Source organism: Aquila chrysaetos, chromosome 3, assembly GCF_900496995.4.
Source record: "Aquila chrysaetos chrysaetos chromosome 3, bAquChr1.4, whole genome shotgun sequence".
NCBI lineage: Eukaryota > Metazoa > Chordata > Aves > Accipitriformes > Accipitridae > Aquila > Aquila chrysaetos.
In genome coordinates this window covers 77,798,169-77,820,614 of record NC_044006.1, presented here as the reverse complement: position 1 = coordinate 77,820,614, position 22,446 = coordinate 77,798,169, and the positions used below count along the sequence as shown (strand labels likewise).

The 22,446-nt window shown below is 49.2% G+C and overlaps 1 protein-coding gene across 2 annotated transcripts in view; it reads left to right on the top strand.

Annotated features, from left to right (window-relative positions):
• Window positions 1-21,927, top strand: part of CCDC12 (coiled-coil domain containing 12) — a 41,911-nt gene extending 19,984 nt beyond the window's left edge. For both annotated transcript variants that reach the window (XM_030009949.2, XM_030009947.2), the window contains 6 exons: window positions 7,023-7,093; window positions 18,189-18,268; window positions 20,052-20,113; window positions 20,214-20,248; window positions 20,663-20,739; window positions 21,049-21,927. In XM_030009949.2, coding sequence (XP_029865809.1) covers window positions 7,023-7,093; window positions 18,189-18,268; window positions 20,052-20,113; window positions 20,214-20,248; window positions 20,663-20,739; window positions 21,049-21,128 — 405 coding nt within the window. In that variant the 3' untranslated portion in view covers window positions 21,129-21,927. The remainder of the gene's footprint in view (window positions 1-7,022; window positions 7,094-18,188; window positions 18,269-20,051; window positions 20,114-20,213; window positions 20,249-20,662; window positions 20,740-21,048) is intronic.
• Window positions 21,928-22,446: the final 519 nt, after the last annotated feature.

The window sequence follows — 22,446 nt, the reverse complement described above, 5'->3', positions numbered from 1 at the left end:
TCTGAGCAAAGAGGGGTTGCAGAGTATGCGGATGTGTGCTCCGTACATCTGCGTGGGGAAAATACAGGGTTTATCCATAAAATGGGTTTATCTCCGGGAAACCAGCAGCATTTAGAAGGATGCTGGTTCTTGGACTCGTGTGTCAGGTGAGGGATGGGGGTCCCCTCCGTGTTGCCCTGGTTCACCTGGTCCAGTGTGGGCATTTGGAAACATCTTAAAGTCACTGATGGGGTGGGGGTAGGAAGAGTGTGCCACATTAACCTGGTGGTTTATCAAAAAGATTTGAGAAGTGTCCTCGATTGTAGGACACAAGTGTTTGCACCCTTTAAATGTATTGGGTACAAAATGTTCTTTGGAAGTGAGTGATGGCAGGAAACAACAACTGGAAATAAACTATAGCATCGTATGGGCTTCAAGAGAAGCTGCCAGAGAAAGGAGTGGCTCTTCCACCTGCCACCTTCAGGACAAGGTTGTGTCCTTTCCCTTTTCTTGGAAAAGATGCTTTACTTGAATGTGGATTGCCACAGTGTAGGGATAACTGGCTGAGACTTCCCAGATCAGAGGTATTTTAAAAGTCAGGCAAGGTGATTTAAACATCGCTTTTGGCCTTAAATCTTTGAACGCCATGCAAAGTGAGCTGCTTCCCTTGTTATTACAGTGGAAGGCACCAAATAGCTGGGCAGGCTCCTACCAGCAAGAAAGAGTCATGATAACATGCTGAAGCCCAGGGGAAAGTTTCATATTCCTCAAAATGTTATATTGCCCAGAGCAGATGTTCTCGCAGGTAGCCAAGACCTGCTTCGCGTGCAGGGAAGCACATGATGGGTGGGAGAGTTTGCTTTACTGCAGGTAAAATAAGTCTCATGTTTTCTAATTTCATATGCAAAGTTTGGTTGTATGCCGGGAGAGGAGATGATAGAAATGCCTTCCTTGACTGCATTTCTCTCTGCTGATTATCAAGGCTTACCTCCTGCTTTGTGATACGACGTGCCTGAAGTCTGGGAAGTGGTAGAACATGAAATCTGGTGCTTTCCCCAAAATGCTGGAGGAGCCTGATATTTTGCAATGGGAGCTTAATAAAATCCAGTTGTTCTTCAGCAGGCAAATAAAGCTTCTGCCTGGCAGGACTGTGGGTTGTGGGTGGTGACATGAGATGGACTCATCTCCCTACTAATGACCCAGAAGTTGTCGTCTTCACTGCCCTCCTGTACATGTAAGCCGTAGCTTTTAGCTACATGTCGACTGCTTACAAATTGTTTTTACCAAATTGTCACTGTCCATCTCTGAATATTGAAATGTTAGATGTATTCTCTCTGCCTGGTGCTGGCTAGGAGGGAACTAATGCAATTAATGCTGACCAAATAACATGGTTTACAGGCCAGGTTTGCAGGACCCAGGTTCTGAACCTTGCAGCATCATCCCATTCCAACACATCCAATGTGTTCAGCTAGGAGCACAAGCTATTAACTGATCCCATGTAAAGCTTGCTATGGGCCTTGCGGGTGTCGCAAAGAGGCAGCTGACACCCTTCTTTGAACAACCTGATGCAAATCTTCTTGGATTTATGCCTTGAACAGGCAGTGGATTAGACTCTTTTCATCTCAGACCTCTTTGTGAAGAGTGGGAGTCTGTGGAGCAGAAGTCTTCATGTTGGTAGCTACAAGCCAAGCGTTGCCAGTTGCGACGTCTGTGAATTAAAATAGGTAGGAGACTACAAACGAGCAAGCTTTTTAATGGTGGGGGTTTATCTTTGGAGTGTCTCCTTCCAGAGACTGAAGGATGGAAATGATTTTATTTGCAGGTAGTTGGTGAACAGTCTTGTAGACTTCTGCGTGTGTCTCCAATCTTATGACTTACAGCTAATAATAAACACCTCGCTACAGGGTGCCTTGAAAAGAGGAATCGCTAGAGCGAGAGTGGAATGGCAGAGGGGTTATTTTCGGCTTCCTTTGTGGCATTAAGCTTTGAAATGTGAGAAAATGAAGTTGAACCGAAAAGTAGTGAGAGTTGAATTGCTGCTGTGCACCTGTGGGAAGTGACCACCAGCCAGCAAAGGGAAATGCATTAAAACACTTGAAGGACAAACCGGTAATTAGGGCAAATGCTGTTTTGGGGAGGAATATTTCTTTTCCTGCGTTAAGAAATGAAAATTGTGACACAACTGTTGAACAGAAATAGTTGAAGAGGATGATGAAGGGGCAGATCTCAAGACAAAAATTTGGAGCAAAGTGGAGAATCCCAAGACATCGCTGCTGTGTCAAAGTCCTGAGGGATCGGATAAATCCAGTATGGGCAGAGAAGAAAGAGGAGAGATGGGGCAGCAGTGAAACATGGAGCCGTAAGATAAGTTGCATGTTTGAAAGGCTGTCTCTGTATCAATAAATGATCACGGTAATAGGATCTGCCTTTCTACAGCCCTTTGCTCCCGAGGAGGCACAGCATCCTCGCCGCAGGCTCTGTATCTTGCATGTGGTTTCAGGTTCTGCACCTGCAGGAGTGGCTGGAGAGGGAAGCTCCCCCATGTTCGTGCAGCTGTTGCCTGCATGGCTGGTTGTGCATGGGAGGAAGGAGGTGTTGGTTGCAAACCCTCATTTTTTGTCTTTGCAAAGGCAGTTAGTCATCCACTTCTGCACTAAGCAGAATGTCAAGGGAATGTTATTTCCTCCCTTTCTGTCTACTTATTAATGTCTCTCAATACCACTATCTCTCAGCTATGTTCAGGCAAGGTGACATGAGCAAGGAGGCTTCGTATCTTAGCCAGGTTAATTTATAGCACTGATGGATGCAGTGTGAGCTGCTCCAGCTGTCTTTGCACTGAAGCGGATGAGTGCGCACGCAATCCTTCTGCAGAGGATGCAGTGCCTGCATGTGAGGACAGTAGTGTCGTACGGCATTTCAGCTCTGCCCTGGCTCTTTGTTGATACTCCAGGGATTTCTGGGAGGTATTCCCTGAAGAATTTGGTTGTATTATTTCAGACTAAAGTGAAGCATGTTTGTTTTGAATATAATTTCAGGGCACGTTCCGAGTAGCTACCTGGAGAGTGCAGGGGATGCAGGTAAAGCTTGCTATGGTAAAGCTTTTTCTATTGCTAGCCAAAGCTACAGGCATTGCCAACCAATGGGGTGCATCTCTGGTTTTCGTGGAGGAGTAATGATCTCTAAGGGGTTCTAACAGAATTTTTTTCTAGGAATATCACCATGACTTGAGAAAATATTACAGTGGTATTGGGGAATAAATTAAATTAAATCTGTGAGCGGATCTAATGGATCAAGCTGCTGTGAGCACCAGATCAATCCTTTCCTTTCTGTGTCCTGCTGCCATTGTGCACAGTCAGTCTCTAAGGCTGGAGACGCTTTAATTGCCACTTTCTGCTGAAGTAATTGAAAGTTCAGCTTTCTTGTACAGCAGGAAACCCCAGCATTTTGGGTGAGGAAGTGTGGAAAGCAGAGGAGGGATTTTCTCCAAAGACTGGCTGGCTGGGTGCTGCTAGCCGTGCACCCTGCTTGCTTCCTGCTCCAGCCTAAAACCATCGAAAAGCGGTTTGAATCAGCTGCAATTTATATGTATATTTAGAAACCTGTGACAGCTCCCTCTACGCGGTGTCTAGAGTAAGCTGCTGTCGGTTTATAACTTTGCCTTTTTTCAGCTGGTGTGAATTCAAGTGCTTGAAGGCAGCAGAGGAAGCCCTCGTGGTAAGCTGTGGGTAGGGAGTGTGTGCAGGGGGAAGGCAGCACAGCCTGGCTGGAATTGTAAGCAAAAAGCTTGGCAATTGGAAGAGGAGCAGTGATCTTCATCTGCTGCATCCATCAAATATTGCTTTAGACCCTCCTGCTTTTTTTTTTTTTGTAGAGTCGGTGATGAGCTTCCTCTTTGCAGAGCAGTGACCGTTTCTGATGCTGCGGGAGGTTTATGGCCTCTTTGCCATGTGTCACCTCTGCCCTGTGGCTGGGGGTTTTCGTCACTCTGCTAATGAAACCGAAATCTTGTTTACAGACCGTTTTGCAAACAGGGAACCAGCATTAATTTCTCTTGCTGGGAGCGGGTGGGGGGAAGCCTGACTTCAGATGTCCATTTCAGACCTTGTTTGCGTTCCACTTGCATGCTGATCTGTCTGGTGGATCCTGATTAGCGGTGGATGATGGCAGGGAGTAGAATTTAGAGGGCATTTGCGGCAGTGATGAGCAGGCTGGAAATGGTTACATGCAGTTATGCTGTCTCCTTGAACTGTGCTGCGATCCTCATTATCCTGTGTTCCCCTCTGCTGAAGTACAGGAGGGACCGTATCTCCTTCTTCCCAGCTCAGGACATCCCCAGGGAGATTCCCACACCCATTCTCATGCTGCTGAAGGGCAGTGTGCCTGCTCCGTGCTGTCCAAGAAGGTGCTACGAGGAGAGCTATAGCAGTGGAAAAGTCCCTGGTTGAAGGCACTACAGGACTTGTTGCATGAAGTTGCGTTTGCTGGTGGTGTGCTTGATTTTTCTAGGAATATCACCATGTGGGTAGGGAGCTGCTCTGTGCTGGCTTCCCCCAGCACATGCTCCCTACCCACAGGAAAATATTTGGGTGGTAATGGGGAATAAATTGGAATTGGGGATTTTGGGCAAGCTCTAGAAGGGTGGTGGGATTTCAATATGAAATTATTTCAGCATACAGGGAGAAGAAAGATTTGCAGCACTGCAAAGAGTGCAGGCTTGTGGTGGGAAGAACCGCCACGGCTTGATGTGAATATTTTTGCCAAATATCTGTTTAGGATTTCAGAACCTGCTTATAACCCTCCTGGATAAAATTCTAGCAAGAATGAGGGGAATGCAGGCTCTATGTGTGTGCACTACAAGTATGAAGAGATGTAAGGAATGAGAAAGGACTTAAGAGCGCAGGAAAGTACTTCCCACAAATTTAAATAATGTGGACTGAAGGGTGTCTAAATATTACCTAGCACTAAGCTCACAGCAGAAAGTTACAGCAGGCTGTGCGTGCTCTTATCCAGCCAAGCTCATGGTCTTTATCGAAGAAGAAATGTCTGTGCAAGTACCACAAGGTTACAATGGACTGAAAAATAAAATTGTAAACAGGCAGTTAAAGCTGAACTAAACATTGGTTTTAGGAATGATTATTTTTTTTGTTTTTTTCTTTCTAAAAAGACAGGACCATTTTTCTTGCCCTTTGATCAGGAGCTGAACTTGAACAACTCCAGTCGCTGATGAGCCTGAACCAGAACTGAGCTATTTCCTGGCTCGTCTCCCTGTTTGCACGTAATCTAATTTTTAACCCAGGTCACAGAATACAGTTTTAAAGTTCATATAGTCAAGATGCATGTGATAAGTAAGCTGCTCACTAGAGAAACCTTTCTGGTCCTTTCAGAGGTTGGGAATAAGTTTAGCAGGTGAATAATTTTGGTATCCTGAAGTTGGCTATTAGATGTCTGAACTCTCCAGTGAAGCTTTTAACAGAGCAAGGAACTAATCAAAGTAATTTCTGATCTGAAAGTGATGTTGGTCATGTTCTGGTTATAACGAATTTTTGCTTGCAATTTTCCAAAGAGAGATGAGAACCTATTTCAGGGTTGAAAAAAAGACTTTGAACAGACTGACCTGGAGGGCTTAATCTCTTTGAACTGGGTGAAAAGGACTGCTAACCTTTGCGATGTGATGAAAGACTTTTCTTGAAAATGGTTTCTTTGGTCTCTGAGCTGTTCCTATTGAAAGGTAGATGAATGTTGGCACAACAGCCCCCATATGTTTGTGGCAATGTGAATTGTAGCCAGGTACTACAAATGCTGTGTATTTATTACCAGGTAACTTGGGTAATACTTCTCCTGGAGCTGGTCACGCTCAAGGAAATAAAGACTTAATCTGCTATCTGCTAGAGCTGCGACATTTTCCTTTTCATTTGGAGGATGATGGGGGAGTTAAATCACAAAAGCAACAGCTTCCAGGGAAGTTGTTCATTCATCGTGTTTGCTATAACAATATACTCTGCAAAATGAGGGCAGATGTGGTTGTCACGGAGCATACTTTGTTCAGTGGTTGAATGAAATTAGTTAATCAGTGTGAGAACCAAACAAAACCCTTTCCAGCTCATTATTGTTAACGCTCAATATCTGTGCCTGTCTGGATAATAAATATAATTGGTAACTTGACTAATAAGCTGTTAGTGCCAGTGTATGGATGATGCAAAATGAGCCTCTTTACAGTATTGTAACACCCTGTTAAAGAGAAATTTGATTTATGTTACAGCACGGTGTTTCTGGAGCTGAAATTAGACCCTTTGTTGTGCTGATCGCTGTTTGATTCCTGCTGTCTTGTTTTGCAACCTCTTAAAATGTCCAGAATGATTACTCGGGAGAAAGATAAGGGACCTGTGCAAAGCCTGCTGGCGTGTGCTCCCTGGACTTTTGCAGGTGATCTGCTGCGTCGTGAGCCAGCCGAGTGTGGGCTTGCTCACTTCCTAAACTTTTATTAACTCTTCTGTCTGCCTATAGTTCCCTTCAATCAATGCAATAATACCCGTCCTTTCTTCTGGATCCTGGAGTGTGGGATTTAACTTCAGGTCCCTGCCACAGCAACATGGTGAAGGCGTACATGGCTGCTGGCTGTCCTCTGTTTTGCTCAGTGCCCTGATCTCCTTTTTCTCTGCCATTTAATGCGAGGTGGTAATTCAAACACGGGATGAGGCTTCTGAGCTCTGTTATTGATTGCAACTTGCTGTTTGCTCTCTGAATTGATGCAGTTACCAGCAATAAAAGGGGATATCAGCGCTGAGTGGTGTGATTGCCTCCGAGAGGAAAATTAAATTTTCCTTGCCCGTTCTTACATTTGTTTATCGTGCTATCTGTACAAGCAGAATACTAAAGGGAGAAAAAGGAAAACAGGCTTAATTTAAAGGTGTCATAATTTAAAAGTCATTTCAAACTGCGCATTGCTGTTTGCCCTGTGCCCTCCGGGAGGGTTTCTGGGCTGCTGTTTGCTCTCTGTCATTTCCAGAGAGGCCAAGGCCTGACAGACCAACTTCTTCTTTCAGAATAAGGACAGCGGCGAACGTGAGAACAAGCAGCTCAGAGAAGATGACGAAGAGGAGACCGTCAAGCACAAGTAATTATTTATTTATTCCCACTTGTCTCTCTTGTATGTATTGTTCAGGTGCTGCTCTTGTGTTTGCTAATTAGGATCTTTCCTTGGCTTCTAATATGCAATTTTTTTTTTTTTAGTGTGAATTTGATCTCATGGTGTAAGTGATCTGAGATGGGGGAATAAAGAGGAAAAGCCTGGGGGTGACTTGCAGCGTTTCTGGGGGTAGTAGGGGGAAGGTGCTGCCATCAGAGACGTCAGGAGCATTTAGGCTGCCTTGCTTTAGGCTCCCTTGAATTCAACAGCCATTGCTGCATCTCTGTGCCCTGCATGTGTGTCACTTTAAGTGTGGATATTTTTTTTTTCCATGAACGGAGGCCCACAGGGTACATGTGGCTGTTTAACTGTGGCCCACCGCTGTTCTCTCTTGTCACCGGAAAATGTGAGCACAAAACTAACCGAGGCGGGGTGTCACTCCTGGCAGGACCAGCTGACTGTGCAGTTGGTTTCCTGCCGGTAAAAATGCCGTCAGGTCTCCTTTGGAGACAACGGGGGGTGAAGCTTGGTTTGAAGATGCAGGACGTAACCTTTTCTCATCACTTTACTGGCTAGAAACCTCCTCTGTGGCAGGTGTGCATCAGAGATGCTGCTGCAGATGAGCACGTGTGCTCTGCTGAGAAAGAGTAAAATCCTCGCTGCTTTTTGGGAATAACTCCCAGCAGAAAATGCATCCCTTCTTGAGAACAGCCTGCCTGGATTTGGGGCTGGGAGTGCTTCTTGAGAACCATCACCGAGACTGAACTTTGTAGGCGCTGTGGTTGGGTTTCATGCCGGAAGAGGCACGAGGTCTGGGCTGAAGCTGAAACAGGAGCTAGAGATCTTGGAAATGATGATGAATAATGAATAAACAGCTCTTGAGCCCTGCCACTCGATACGCAGCGTGGTGAGGTGATGCAGTGTGCGGTGGTCCGCTGACAAGCAGCACCGGGCCTTGGCTGTCTCTACCACGCAATGAGCTGGCATCGTTGGGCTAACAGTGATGTGCTCCTGCTCCCAAACTGGAATTATGTATTGGTCCACTAAATCTCTGAAAAAAATCTTTTTTTTTTTTTTCTACTCCAACTGACTTTCAGGCTGGGGATTGCTGCTTTTTAGCCACTGCTGAGCAGCCTGGAGTGTTTCAGAGGTGATGCAGTTTCATACCAAGTCTCTGGTGTCACTGCTGTCAAGTTGGTAAATCACTTTTTCTGAAAGTGCTTGTTCGTGACCTCTCATGGCAGGTTCTGCAAAAAGCCTTCCCCTGCTTGTGGGTGATGCCCTTGAAACTTCACTGAGGTTATATGTAGAGAGCAAAGGTGTTGAGTAGGAACTCCCATCTCCAGCCAGCTTTGTACTGATGCATGAAACTCCCTGCAGATGTGGGCACAAGGCTTCTCCTGAAACACGTGGGAGCGATGCCCTTGGGGAGGCAGCTTTTGGGGTGAAAAATTTGCTTTCCAGATCGATTTTCCTGCGGGAGTCTGTAGCTCTTTGTCCGCCTATCCAAGTACAGCATGTTTTGTCGGGATCCAAATGTAACTTTGCAAGGCAAATTAGAGCAAGATCTGCTCTGCAGGAAATGTTTGAATCACAAATTTGGCTGAGATGATTCTTAGCTTTTGCTTTACTTGTTGAATGTCCTTTTTCTGTTGCCGGAATTGGATGTGTGTTTTTAACAAGATCTAGAAGGCCGGCAGGCCGATAACTTGATTTCATCTTAGATTTTTATTTCCCAATAGTGTAGCTGAACTTTCTCAGCCCTTTGAAAAAGGGAACTGCTGTGCACTAATGCCCTGTTGGCTGGTGGCAAAAGGTAAGCTGAGATAATCTGCTGGCGTTTACCCTAAATTTAAGAAACAAGGGGTCCTGGTAACTGAAATCTGCCTTCCCTGTGAACCACTTCCTTGCCCCAAACAAGCATCTCAATAGCTGTGCTGCTTTCTCAAGCTGAAAACCACCAAGAGCACACATGGGGAGGGGAAATCTAGTGGTTCAATAAATAATCCTGTGGCCTGTACACAGGGTTTAGGTGCAGTGACCACCCTGAAAAGCTGGCAGCACCCTGGGCTTTTGCTGCAGGCTGGTTCCTTCTCCATCCCTGCAGCTGCACCTTCTGTGCCAGCCTGCGCCCGAGACCATCCTTTATACCCTATAAAAAGGACAGAACTGCCAGGCGCTGGCTTTACTAATATTTTCGTGCTGCCTATGTGACGACACACTTTTTGGCAGCTTCCTGTTTTTTTCCGATCGACTCAAATCTCCTCCCCCCCCTTTTTTTCTTTTCTTTTTTTTTTTTTTGTTCCTTGTTTTTATCTTTCACGCTGCAAGCTACCACCGCAGGAACAAGTGCTGACGAAGCCCTCTGTGAAAACCCTGATACACTCACAGCAATTTCAGCTCAGGCTATCTCTGATCTGCGCTCTCAGGGGAGTTTGTATCTGTAATTGCAAAGAGCTCAGGTTATTTTTTTTTTTTTAACCAGTTATGCTTAGCCCACTGACCAGGAAACACCTTCCGCCATGGTGCAGCCTGCGATCTGCCTTTGCAAGGAACAGGGTGTGGGTGGACTTTGGCCCTTCCGCCCCGTTCCTGTGGGGAAAAGCAGTCGTTTTGGGGTTTGGGGATCTGCAAGGCGAGCGCTGTGTAAAGCCATGGCTGGCTGGAGACTGGCATTGCCGCCCCGCAGGGAGCAGAGAGGCGTTGAGCTTTGAAGTTGCGCTGCAGTTCTGCAAGCATAGCTCGTTGGGGATGTTAAAAGTGTAAATAAAAATCCGAAGTAGGGCTTGGAGAGGGAGGGGGAAAAAAAAAAATTCTTCAACTCTTCACCTTAACTAGAAATTAAGCTCCAGTGAGCTGCTGTTAATCAGCTGCTGGTGTTTCAACACTTAGTCATCCTTTAAAATTACAGCTCTGTGCTGTGCCGCTTGCAGAGATGAATTTCTGGGAGGAGCTGGGGGAGGTAGGGGTTGGGAAATGCAATCTCTCCCCTCGCTGTGGGAAGAATGTCACAGGGCAGGTCAAAACCACTGTCGGACTTTTTTTTTTTTTTTTTAATCTCTGCACAAAAAAATGCACCAGTGAGTCTGCTCAGCGTTGGCTTTAGCTTGGCAGGACAGCCAAGGCAGTAGCAAGGATAGCTGCTGTGCAGACGTGCTTCCTTACATCTTGGAGCGTGGAGACCTTAATGGAGAGCTTAAAAAGAATAAAAAAAAAATATAATCAAATACGGGCGACAGCAGTGTTTGCTTGTAGGCTGAGCTCGGTACATGTGGTGTGTTTGATCGACATCTGCGTGGACAGCTGAACCTGTTACCACTGATGTCTTGTCCCGATGGACGCAGTGCAGTGAGTCAGGCTCCATCACCACCCCACATCTCCCACGTTGGGGAGCTGCTTGGCCCACGGCAGGAGGAGGTGGGCATGGGCAAGGCTGTGTAGTGTCGCACCTTTTGCTCAGTGCCGGAGAAGGGAGAACAGGAATTTAGATGGCTGCATCTACCTGGGTAGTAACCAGTGGGGGTACTGGGTGAGGAGATTCCGGAGCCAGCAGGACCTAGGCTCCCTTCTGAAGATGCTTGTCCCCATTTTGATGCAGTGCAGAGCCCTTCTCCCCTCCAGAGCTGTGAGGATGCTGTGGACCTTTCCTCTGGCTAGAGCTGTGCCTGTCTCGCTCTGGAGGAGATAGCAGGGAGATGATCTGCTTTCACAGGGAGGGCCCCATGGAGCTTCAGCTGGTCCGAAGCCTGGCTGCGCCCTCCTAACAGAGGCTGCCGATGTGTTCAACGGGTGCCTGGTGACCCTGGCTTTGCCTTGGACAGGCTGGGTGTCCCTCTGCCCACCCCATCAGCAAGGGTGATGCAGCCAAAGGTCCATCCTACCCAAACCTACCCCAAACGCTGGTCCCTCCTGCCCAACCCTTGGCTATTGAGTTCCCAGCACCTTCCCAGCAGTCCACTCTTTTTCAGTAGTCATTGCTGGGAACGCATCCCCGCTGTAACCAAACCACAGCATTTTGGGTGTTGATCTGTAGGTGTGTAGACAGACCTCCGTCTGACCTGCCCGTAGGAGAGCTCTTGGTGTGGTGTGGGGGCAAGGCTGTACATAGCCCTGAGCTTATCTGGAGTGCCTTTTTGCTCACAGACCTTATGCTGGCTATGTGCTGAGACGGTGGATCCGAACCTGGTTATTGAAGTGCAGAGTGCAGCAGAGTCGTGCTTGGCACTGTTTTGAGGCTGGCTAGGAAGATGTTGAGGTCCTGTGGCCATCCGAATGCTACCAAAGTACCTTCAGGGCCTCATTTTGGCTTGAGCCTCACGGGTAGCAGGTAGTTTCTGACCCACTGCCAGCTGAAGAAGTTGGAGAAACCCCATCAGAGCATGGGCGAAGCATGCTCTTGCACCAGCATGCAGAGGAGGGTAGCTGGGTGCTGCAGGCAGGGTCAGGGTTTGCACATCAGCCAGCTCCTGGTGCTGTATCACCAGCCTGGGTCCTGCGCTGCAGATTGAGTGTGGGTTTTGTCCCGGTTGTATTTACTGTTCTTGAAGTTGCTTGTGCCTGCCTGGAAAGCACTCAGCTGCCTGGTAGAGCAGTGTGGGAGGCCAGATGGCTTCGTGGCACCTGACTGCATTTGAAGAGCTGCTCTTGCAGCTCTCCTGCAACACCTGGGAATACATCTCTCCCCATCTGTGCTCCCCCAAGAAGCATGTCCTGAGAAATCAGCTGCCTCGGCAAGTTTTGGGGGCTTGTGGTGTTAATAGAGGCATTTGTTTTTTTGGCATTCCCTGAGTGCCTTTTGGCAGCCCTTTGGGGAGGAGGATGTGCTCCGACACGCTCAGCTATTTGAGCATGAGCAGCCCTCTTCCAGCAAAAAGAGATTGCTCCTCAGAGGGTGGGTGCTGATGGGTCTCTGCCTCTGCTTGTTGCTTGCTCCTTTTCTGCCTTAGGCGAGGAATCCAGGAACAAAGGCAACAACTTTGTCCTCTTGATCAAACAACAGCTCTGGACCTCTGCGTTAGAGATGTGTCTGTCCTCCTGCAAGAGAAGGTGCGAGGAGAGCCTTGACTAACATGGTGTGCGTTTGGGACGTAAAAGTAATTTCTTGGTTTCTAAGTTGGAGCAGATGCAGATTGTCTTGGTGTGTATCTTGGTTGCTGGAAAGGTCACTGTGTGCAGCGAGGCAGCCTGGAGATGTATGGACCATGCTTTTGATCCAGCCCAACTGTAGGGAAGCCTCTAGGAAGGTTGCAGCAGGAGGTGGTGCACCCAGATGTCACAGCTGTCTGCAAGGGAAAAAGCTGGGTAGGAAAGAAGCGCAAAAAAAAAAAAAAAGGGGGGGGGGGGGGGGTTTGTGAAATTAAGTCCATGCCAGGATTGATGGGTGTTGTATAGCAAGGCTTGCAGTGCCCCCGAAGGGTGATGATGCTGTCGAGTTCCCTCAGCACCCATGGGTGATCACGCAATGCCCTGTATGTGCTAAGTGACTTTGTAGAGAAGTGCAGCAGGTCGGTGGGGGGGTGAACAAGGGGAGCAAAGAGGGTATAAGGGTCCAAGCCTGAAACCTCTGCCCAAATGCTCTTAATCTGGTTCTTTCCATGGGGTCTGCAGATGGTAGGAAAGCAAATAAGCTTGTCAGTCAGTTAAACTCGCTATACGGTGAATTTTCTCTGGCAAAAAAATCAGGGGAGCTGTAGAAAAAGCTTGAAAATGACTTCTGCTATGTGGTTTGCAACTGGAAACAGAAGAGGGAAGTGTTTGCTGCCACTGAAGAGGATCTGAGTGCTGCCCCAGGGGACACCTTCACTGCATGGCCCCGCAGGTACCCCAGCGTCCCTGTTCCTTTCAGGTTCTTCAGCAGCTCGGCCAGAGCCCAGCGTGGGCTCCCTCCAACTTGGGCCCCAGACCTCCTGGATTGCTGCTTAAGTTGCCTGCTTTGCTGTTCTTGGTTGTCTGGCTGTCTTGTCGGTGCTTCTTCAAACCTTCTTGCCATCATGGGGCACATGATGAAGCAGAGGAGGGTCCACCAAACCACCGCTCCTTCAAGGATTTCAGACCTCCCTCGTATCTTTTGTTGCAGTAGTTTCTTTATATGTTTGAGTGTGGCTTCCCAGGACCACCCAGGAGTAAGTGAATTTTGGAGATGCAGAGAAATAAAATTAAATTATTGTGCTGGTTCCTCTTTAAAGGACAATGTGGAAATGGTTGCCCAGGACAGCAAGTTGGAGTGGCTCTTGCAAAAATGGAAGGCTCTGAAAATGGGGGCTCTGGACCAGCTTGGGAAGGTCAAAGGGCAGCAAATTCTCAAACCAGATGGTATTTCTTCAGGGCTTTGGAAAGGAAATAGCCTGAAATGGCTGAGATATGATTTAGAGCACCCAGGACTGCCCTAAACTGCTTCCAAAGAATGGAAAGGCTCTACCATGGCACTTCAAAAGTAGTCATCTGGGATCTGGGTGTTTAAAACCACCTTGTTTTGATGATGCAGCAGAGGAAGCATCTTTTTTTATTTCTAGCTGGTGGTTTTTTTTTTTTTTTTTTTCCCCTAGCTTCATCAGGTGCCTAGAGCCGACACTGAGGAGCACAAGAGACATGTAAGCAGGGTGATGTGAAGGGCTTAAGGGAGACTGAGAGATAAAGAGCTGTGGAGGACACCCGCTTCTGATCCTGGGCAGAGTAAGCAGGGACTGCGAACACTGCTGGACTCCTGCATTCTCCTGCTAGTATCTCTCCTGCTGAGGTCTGCTTGCCTCTTTCACCTCCAGAAGCACTAAGAAAACTGTACTGAGATGTCTTAGCCAGCTTTCCTCGGCCCCTAACCTTGTCCTCAGAGAGGTGAAAATAGGAAGGTGGTCTTGAAGCAGTCTAGTCGGTGCAGCTTCAAGTGACTGTGATAGTGACTATGGGAGCAAGGATGCTGTGACATCTAAAGAAATCGCCGTTACAGGGTTTCTTGGCAAACCCATTCCCCATGCTCCTGATGCAAGGACATCAGCAAGCGGGTGCTTCACCAGAAGGCTTGGAAAGATCCATTCATCAGTTGAAAACTGGTGTTTGCTCCATAAAGCCCGTGGGACTGGAGGAGTAAAGCAAAAAACAACCTTGCAGACAGCTTTGAGTGTCCTGTGTTTTGCATTGAGATAGCTCTTTGCATTCTGCGCATACCCTGCATGCCGTGCCGTTTCCAACCCGCCTGCTTCAAAGAAAAGCTGACTCTCTTCTTCCCCAGCAAGGAGCTCTGGGCTGGAGCGGAAAGTGGATTTGAGGCATTCCTGACCCAAAACAGGGAACCTGCCACCCCTGACGGGCTTTCAGGAGATGCTGGGAGGCTGTGTGCACTGCTTTCCTATGTAATCACTGCAGCTACCCAAATCCTCTTGCATTCCTAGGAGCTTCCAGCACAGACCTGCACCCACTGCTGGCCGTAAGGTTATAGCTACCTCCGTCCTTAGCAGTCCTGGCTGGTTTGGGCTGAAATGGGCTGGGAAACACTGCACAAGGTGCTCAAGTTGCAGGAGATCTTCTGGGTTGGGCACATGCATCACTTCTAAGGAGATGCTGATAAAATCTGCTAGTGACTGTGCACAAGCTTGACCCCACCCTAAAGCCAAATGGTTCAAACCCAGTTCTTGTCCGGGTGCTCAGTCCTTCCCAGAAGCATTAAGCACTCACATTAGTGCTGGTGCATTGCCTTGAGGTGCCCTCCACCCCTGGGAGCTGCACTCCCTAACCTGGCTCCTACGTGCCCGTTCTGCTATGGAGCTTGTTGTCAGCTCTGGGTTTTGTTTTTTTTGGTTTGTGTTTTTTTTTTTTTTTTTTTTTTTTGTGGGAACTTGGATAATTCATCACTTGTAAAGCATCTGGGGCTGTCTTTCTGGAACGCAGTGCTAGAGGAACCACTGGCACCTGAACTTTATTTAACCCACCTCTGTGGAAGACCAGCAACTTCTTCTAAATATATATATTTTTAACCCTTGCCTGCCTTCAAGTTACTTGGGGTAGCACTGCCCTGCTGCTCATCTCTCTGTTTTTACAGACATACTTGTGCACAGAAGAAGGGGGAGATAAGTGTTGTGCTTGTGCTGGTGCGTCGTGAAATCCCTGAGCCCCCTGAGGAGGCACCCGTGGGGACCGTTGGGCACCGAGAATTACCAGAGGCAGGTGCGAAAGCTGCTCTCGCCTTGCACAGTTAATTAAAGGGATCAATTTTTGTTTGTTTTCTCCTGCCGCTTGTGGTTGTGCATGGGTTTAATAAGGATCTGAAAGCGCCGGTGCCAGGTGCAGGGGGGATCTTCTGGGCACAGCCTCGCAGCCCGTCTCCTCTTCGCCCCTACACGTCGGCTGCTTCCCCTTCTGCCAGACCTGCGCCGCTGCTCGTCCCATCTGCGGCAGAACCTGCCAAGTTGTGCCTTATGGTTTTCTTTTTTTAAGCTTGTGGATAAACCTCCAGCGAGCATGAGCAGTGCTGGACTGCAAGGCTTTTGTTTGCAAGCTGAGGTGGGGCTTTCTGGGTGGGAAGAGTGTCACGGAGCAGGTTTAAACTCCAGTTCCTTTTCCTTGTGTGTTCCCCAAGTGGTGCTGAAGCCCTGCAGCAATGTAATGAAGGGCTGGACACTGTTCTTGTAGCAGGAACCAGACTTCCAGACTGTGTGTCCCTTGAAATGTGGGATCTGGGAGCTTCTGCTGTGAACAGAAGACCTCTCAGCTGGTTTAGCTGTGGCCGAACAGCCGCAGCTCCCATTGCATATGCAAAACGATGATTTTAAAATATTGCTTGTCAAGGTGTAATGGTAACATCTCTCTGGACCGAAAGAAGCAGCTTGCTTAGCTCGTAGCCCTCTTGTTTTAGGCTATCTGACTGTAGGGAGTCCGGGTTTGGATCCCTTTCAGCTGCAAGTAAATACTTCTAAACATGAGCTAAAGAGACCAGAAAGTCTGGGAGATACTGAAAGTTCACATTCTGCAGGCTCTGCCACTTTGTCGGATAAATCCTCTCCGGTGAGTGTGAGTCAGCCTGTGGCCAGATGTCTAATATCGCAGCCTGAGGTCCTGTTCCCTCCTGGATGAATTAGCGGCTCCTCTTCCTCCCCTGGCCTCCCAGGTTAGCAACAAAATCCTGCTAAGGGGAGATTGTCTGTAAAATCATGGAATAACGGTTATTTCTGTATGCCTGGAGATGGTATCTCCTTCTGCAAAAAAATTATCACTTGATCCTCCAGGATCAGCCTTCCTGAAAAGAACTGCCTTTCTGGCTGGGGATTGATGGTGATCAGTTCAGGTTAATTGAATAAATCCCTCTTCCCAGGACATGCGTGCGTAAAAAATACACATAAAACTCTGCACAGCAGCCTGTGTTTGTGTGGTGAAGGTGCTCTTGGCCTGGGGGAGGTATTGCAGCTACATGCTAATCTCTCCTGTGTTTCTTTTAAGCATTCTTTCTCCCAGCGCTGGGGAAGTTGTTCCTGTTTCACGGTGTTGCAGTGATGTAAGGGCTCGCGGGACTTGGGCTTGATTACACAAGAAATGTCTGCAAGTCTCCTAATCTGCCTGGCCCCTGGTTTCCAGTCTGCTGGTTGCATTTATCTCAGGTCTTGCTGAGCTCCAACCATGTGCTCCCACCACCTCTGTGGCACCAGCCGTGGTGTGGGTCAGACTCTTCAGAAGTAGATTCACCTGCCGGAGAGGGGATGGGATGGCATGGGAAGGGTAGGACCTTCCTGCTGTGCTCCAGGGACGTCTGAGGTTGGGGTTTTTTGTGCTTCCCAGATAAGTGTGGCCATCTGATTGCTGACTACCTTCTTATCACCTCTTCTGGGCTGTAGCTTCTTCACCCTTTATTTTGCCATTCCTTGCTTTGACTGTAAGCCCTTGGGATGGATTGTATCTCACTTGCTTCTCCATCAGTAAAGTCTAGCAGGGAAGTGGCCCCAGGTCTCAGCTATGTGCTGGGAAGAAGAATGGTAATATTCAACCGTTGATTTTCCTGCCTGATAAAAGTGCTCTCTCCTGTGTTTGCATCCGGGCTCTCTGTGTCCTCTGCAGCGGCACAGCCACCCTCATCGCTGCCAAAGGCTTTGCTGACAGCTGGGGCAGGAGCACTGCTGGGCAGCAAGTGCCTTAGTTTCTATTTAAACTGATTAAACCCATCGATAGTGTTAAATGAGTTTAAGCTACTTAATTTGCCCTGTGGGCTAGTGTACGGTTACATAGATCCAGCAGCCTGCAGAGCACGTTGTAGGTATGTGTAAGCAGCTGGAGGTGGGCTGGGGTCTTGCGAGCTTGATTTTTCAGGGCTGTGGTTTTGGAAATGCCTCTGCTTGAAGCTTGCAGGGTTTGACCTCGTTGGGAATCACCCTGGAGGTGCACGTGACTGAGGTTGTCTAATGGTTGTCCATTTGAGGCCCAAATTATTTGGGAGAGGTGTAAACAGAACAGCCTTGAAATGGGGGAGAACTAGCATCCGAGTATTGGGGAGGTGTGTGCACTGGAGAGAGGGCTGACTGCTGACTCTTGAGCTCTCCTGGAGAGAAGTGGAAGGATGGGTGAACTTCTGGGTGTCATTTGGATATCATTGTCCCTGTCGCCACCAGCTCCACCACCCATTTGCTCAGGAACCTGAATTTGCTCCCCTTATTTGCACCATGTAGCTGACCTGCACCCCTGTTGGTAGCACTTCCAGAAGCATCCCTGGTGACTGGGTAACCACCTTGTACCCTAAATAGTCTTTTTTCCCTGTCCTTCCTGTGTACCCTCCCGGGATCATTTTTTTCCCTAATTGTGGATCTTCTCTGGTGTTGTCATCCTGAGTCTTATCACTGGGTTGAGACCTAAAAGGGAGCTGGGCTGAAGTTCAGAGCTTTGCAAGGCAGCTTGGGTCTAGCTGCCTCTGCTTGGCTTGCCAAGACATTGCCTTTATTCTGCTGAGCTCCAGGTTGACCCTGCCTTTTCTGACTTGTGTGGGTCACTGCCGGCCCTTGGCCGCTGCCTGCAGCTGCCGATGCAGACGTGCCCCTCGCTAGCGAGAGCCTGTGGTCCAGGGCAACATGGATGTGTCTCACTGCTCTCTGCTCTTCCCTTTCCTCCCCAGGGAGCTCAAACTGCGGAACTACGAGCCCGAAGATGAGGAGCTGAAGAAGAGGAAGGTGCCCCAGGCCAAGCCGGCCTCAGGTGGGTGCAAGTGGGAGAGTGGGAGGTGAAAGGAGGGAGCACGAACGCAGAAGCATTGCCAGTGGTGTTGCTGGTGCCTGCGGTGAGGCCCCTGCTGCTTTGCTCTGGTCCAGAGGCTTGCAGGCAAGGCAGATCACGCAGAGCCCTTTGCAGGGATTCACTGACTGCTGTAATGAGCCTCTCTCTAACAGCACATCCTACCTCTTCCAGCTGGTGAGCCTCCCTCCCCAGTGGTGTTCCTGGAGAGAATGAGGCAGCACTTGTGGTTGTGAGGACAAATAAAACAGCACGGGACTGTGCATCCAGCCAGCATGCTGCAAAGTGGATGGTTTTTACCTTTCCTTTCCAAAAATCAGGTGGCTTGGAAACCTCTGTGTTCCTGCTCGCTCCAACCCAAGGTGGAAAAGCCACTGGGATGTATTCTGGTAGAAGCTTGCTTGTGTGAGGGTGGTAGGTCCTAGGAGACGAGTGTCTGCAGCCCTTGAGGGTGCTGGCGTGTCTGAGCAGCTATGGTGGGAGCACTGGAGCTCTCCCGCTGCTGCTGGGCAAGCGTGATGCTTGCGGCCCCTGTTGCTTCATCATCCCTTCTCGCCCGTGGGGACTGCACACCCGGTATTGCACAAGTGGGGTGTGTGTCTGAGCACACCGAGTCCAGCCCCAAACCAAAGGGTTGATACTCAGAGGAGCTGAGCTCTCTCTGGAGGATTCTCAAGGAGATTCAGGCTGTTTTTTTTGTTTGAGTTACCTTTAAACAAATATTAGTCATGAGTCCAGGGCGTTCAGTCTGCTATTTCCTAGCACTGAACCTCTGTGCAGCTCTTCAGAGCGAGGCGAAGGGTAGAAGTTCCCTTGATCTTGAAATATTGAGTCTTGCTGGAATAGATCTCTTTAAAAACACCCTAAATAAAAAGGCTGCCTTTGGGAGCACGACAGAGATCTGGTAGGTAGGAATGCTGACACTGCGCTTTCTTTATCCTTTTGTAAAAGTTTAAAACTTCCCCTGACTCTTCCCTGGCGTGTGGTTTGGAATTGGGAACAGCAATTTTGACCATTTCCAGTAAAACTCGTGCTGCCTGCCAGCCCTTCTTTGGAGCTGCAGTGCCCATCGGCTGCGGTTCCTGTGTCTGGAGTAACCAGCGTGTCTGTCCTCAGCCACTTTGTGCAGGGGCTGGGGAGGAAGGAGGATGGAGGAGCTGGGACTCAGTGTGGATTCATCTTAAATGTGCCTTAAGCATATCTGTTCACCGGAGCAGGATTTGCCCCTCCTTGCACAGACGTCTGAGTTGAAGGATGGAGGGCTGTTTTCCAGGTGTGCATTGCCATTATCCCCAGTATCTGCAGACTTTTATGTAAGGTCTGGGCTGGAGCTTGATTCCTCCAAGATGTCTCAGGCGGTGGCCTTGTAAATGAGTCACGGTGAGTCAAATTCCAGTTTGAACACCTGTGGAGCAGCTGATCCCTGCAGGTCTTACGAAAAGAGGACTTGAACCCGGCAGACTTCTTGCTGCCATTGCTGTTTGTGGCCTTTAATGGTTGTTGGGTTTGCATCATTTTCAGATGATTTTTAGGAGTCTCTGACAGGGTTTGGGTGGTGGAGGGATGTGTGTGCCCACGTGTACTCACTCGTACGTACCATGCTGTTAAGGCAAAGATATTCAAATGGGCTTTTATAAAAGCTTTTTGTGAACCAAGCCCAGAGCTCTGGTGGGTTTCCCTGTACCTTGTCCCCTTGGTGTCCTGCCGCTGTGCCCTGCGCTGATGCTGGTCCTGTTCCCCCATCTAGTGGAAGACAAGGTGAAGGACCAGCTGGAGGCTGCCAAGCCAGAGCCCATCATCGACGAGGTGGTATGTATACTCAGAGCTGCTCTGTGCCGGGTGCATCTGTCTGTGTCCAGGCTTGAATTTTGCCTGCAGCTCTCACTGGGTGTCTCCTCTTCCTCCCTAGGATCTGGCAAACCTGGCCCCCAGGAAGCCAGACTGGTGAGTGTCTGCAAAGCCCTGCTCCTGGGGAAAGGGTGTTTGCATCAGTGGTGGGTTACAGTCACCTTGAGGTTGTCCGGGTTGGGTTAAAAGTGCTAGAAATGGGAAACCTAGCCCTGCTGTTGAGGAAGACGCAAGGCACGGGGCTGTCTTCCCTTTTCCTGCTTACACCAAGTGACTCCACTGATCCCTTTGGGATGCTTGTCACCATGGTGGCCTCAGTGACAAGGGATGCTCTGGACATTGGGTTGGTTTGCCCATGAGCTGCCCTGGTGGCAGACACACACTCTGCTCCGTGGTGCTCATAGGAGAGAGAAGGAGTTTCTCTTCCTTTGGGAAAGGTGTAACGTGGCCCCTGTCTTCACATCTGCCTGGGGCGAGGATTTGTTCTGACATTGTCACTCTCCTGCCCAGGGATTTGAAGCGAGATGTAGCCAAGAAACTGGAGAAGCTGGAGAAGAGGACGCAGAGAGCCATCGCTGAATTGATACGTGCGTTATCCTGCCGCAGGGATGGTGTATGGGGTCACCAGTTGTTCCAGAGGGATTACACGATCCTTATTGGGAGCTCGGTGCTTTGCTGTTGGGCCAGGGAGGGACTGGTGGAGCTTGATCCCCTTCCCAAAAGGGTCTGTGAAGCTGTCCGTCCCAGATAGCTTCCCCAAGGCCGCACGCATGCTTGGCTTGCGCAGCAGGGAAGGATGGTTTGTGGGCTCAGGGGTGGCAGTTCAAGTCCTCCGCTGTGTAGGTTCCCCGGTACAGCTGCTTTATCGCTAAGCCACTGCTGTTTCTCGTTTGCAGGAGAGCGGTTGAAAGGGCAGGAGGAGGAGCTGGCGTCCGCTGTCGGGTCAGCAAAGCAGGAGGGAAGCGACTCCGACTGAGGAGGTCCATCCGGCAGCCTCGGGCCAGGGCTCTGCGGGTTTGCTTCTGCCAGCAACGCCGATCCCGTTGCTCTCAGGTAGAGGCACCTTGTTGGGACACGCTGCTCACCAGCGCTTCGCCAGAAGCCCACAAATCCTACCGTGCCTGAAGGAGAGGGGCAGATCCAAGGAGCCTTGCTGTCCCCTTTTGGACTATGGCTGGCTGTTGAGGAACACTTCATAGATAGCTTTTGGGGACCACGGCGGGTCTGATGTGAGCAGGACAGACACCCACATTAGCTTGAACCTAGGCTGCCAGGACTCAGAGCAAGGAAGATGTGGGCAAAAGGGCTAGTGCCAGAGAAGGTAAATTCAAGGTAACTCTCTTGTCGCTTGCTGGGTAAGCAAGAAGATGCCCACACATTCAACAGCCTTTGGAGAGGCACGACCATTTCCCAGGGGACTGATGCTCCCGTTCCTGCACAGAGATGCCTTTTTCAAGGTGCTCCTTTTTGCAGAAGACCTGGCGTAGCTGCCACATGGGGAACAACGAGGTCTCTTGCTGTAGAGAACTGGCTGTGAGTATTTGGGAACATCCATGGTCAGACCCAGCACATGCAGAATAGCTCTGCTGGAAGGGGCTGTGCAGCTCGGGACTCTGTTGGCTCTGCGTCCAGCTGAGGTTAATGTGGGGTTTGTTCTGTTCTCTGAAGTTTCCTGACTCTCCAGGCTGTGCAGCATGTACCACTCCTCTATATGTTTTATAATTGACAAAGTTTGTTGTTAAATCTTTTCATAATAAAACAGTCCCGCAGCGGAAGAAGTTGTCACTTGTTCTGCAGAGGTCTGGGTGGAGGCAGCTCACTTCATCTCCCTTATGTCTGTGGGGATTTCGGACCACAGTGCACTGGTCCCTGTCCCCTTCACTTCCCCAGGACGGGGAGCAGCGGGCTTCAGTTCATGTAAGTTTGAGGTGGCCGAGCTGTAGCTACAGCAGGTCAAGCACAACTCCTGGGCCGGAGCTGTGCCATGGATGGGGCAACCTGGGGTGATGCCAACCCCATGCTGCTGGAAGAAGTGAGTGGGTGGGATGCTGCAGAGCTGACCCTGCATCTTCCCTGGGAACCTTTGCTGTGGCTCTTGGAGATCTTGCAGGATGGCTGCCTTGGTCAGGCCTGATTTTATGGGCTCCCGAATCCTCTGTGTTTGATTCAAAAGTGTTTTTGTCCCAAGGTAAAACATCTGGTGTGTGCAGCTTTGACAGTGGTATTTACAGAAGAGTTCACTTGTGATAAAAATAGCTGTTCCTGTTAATGCACGCATCCTGCTGCTTTTAAAA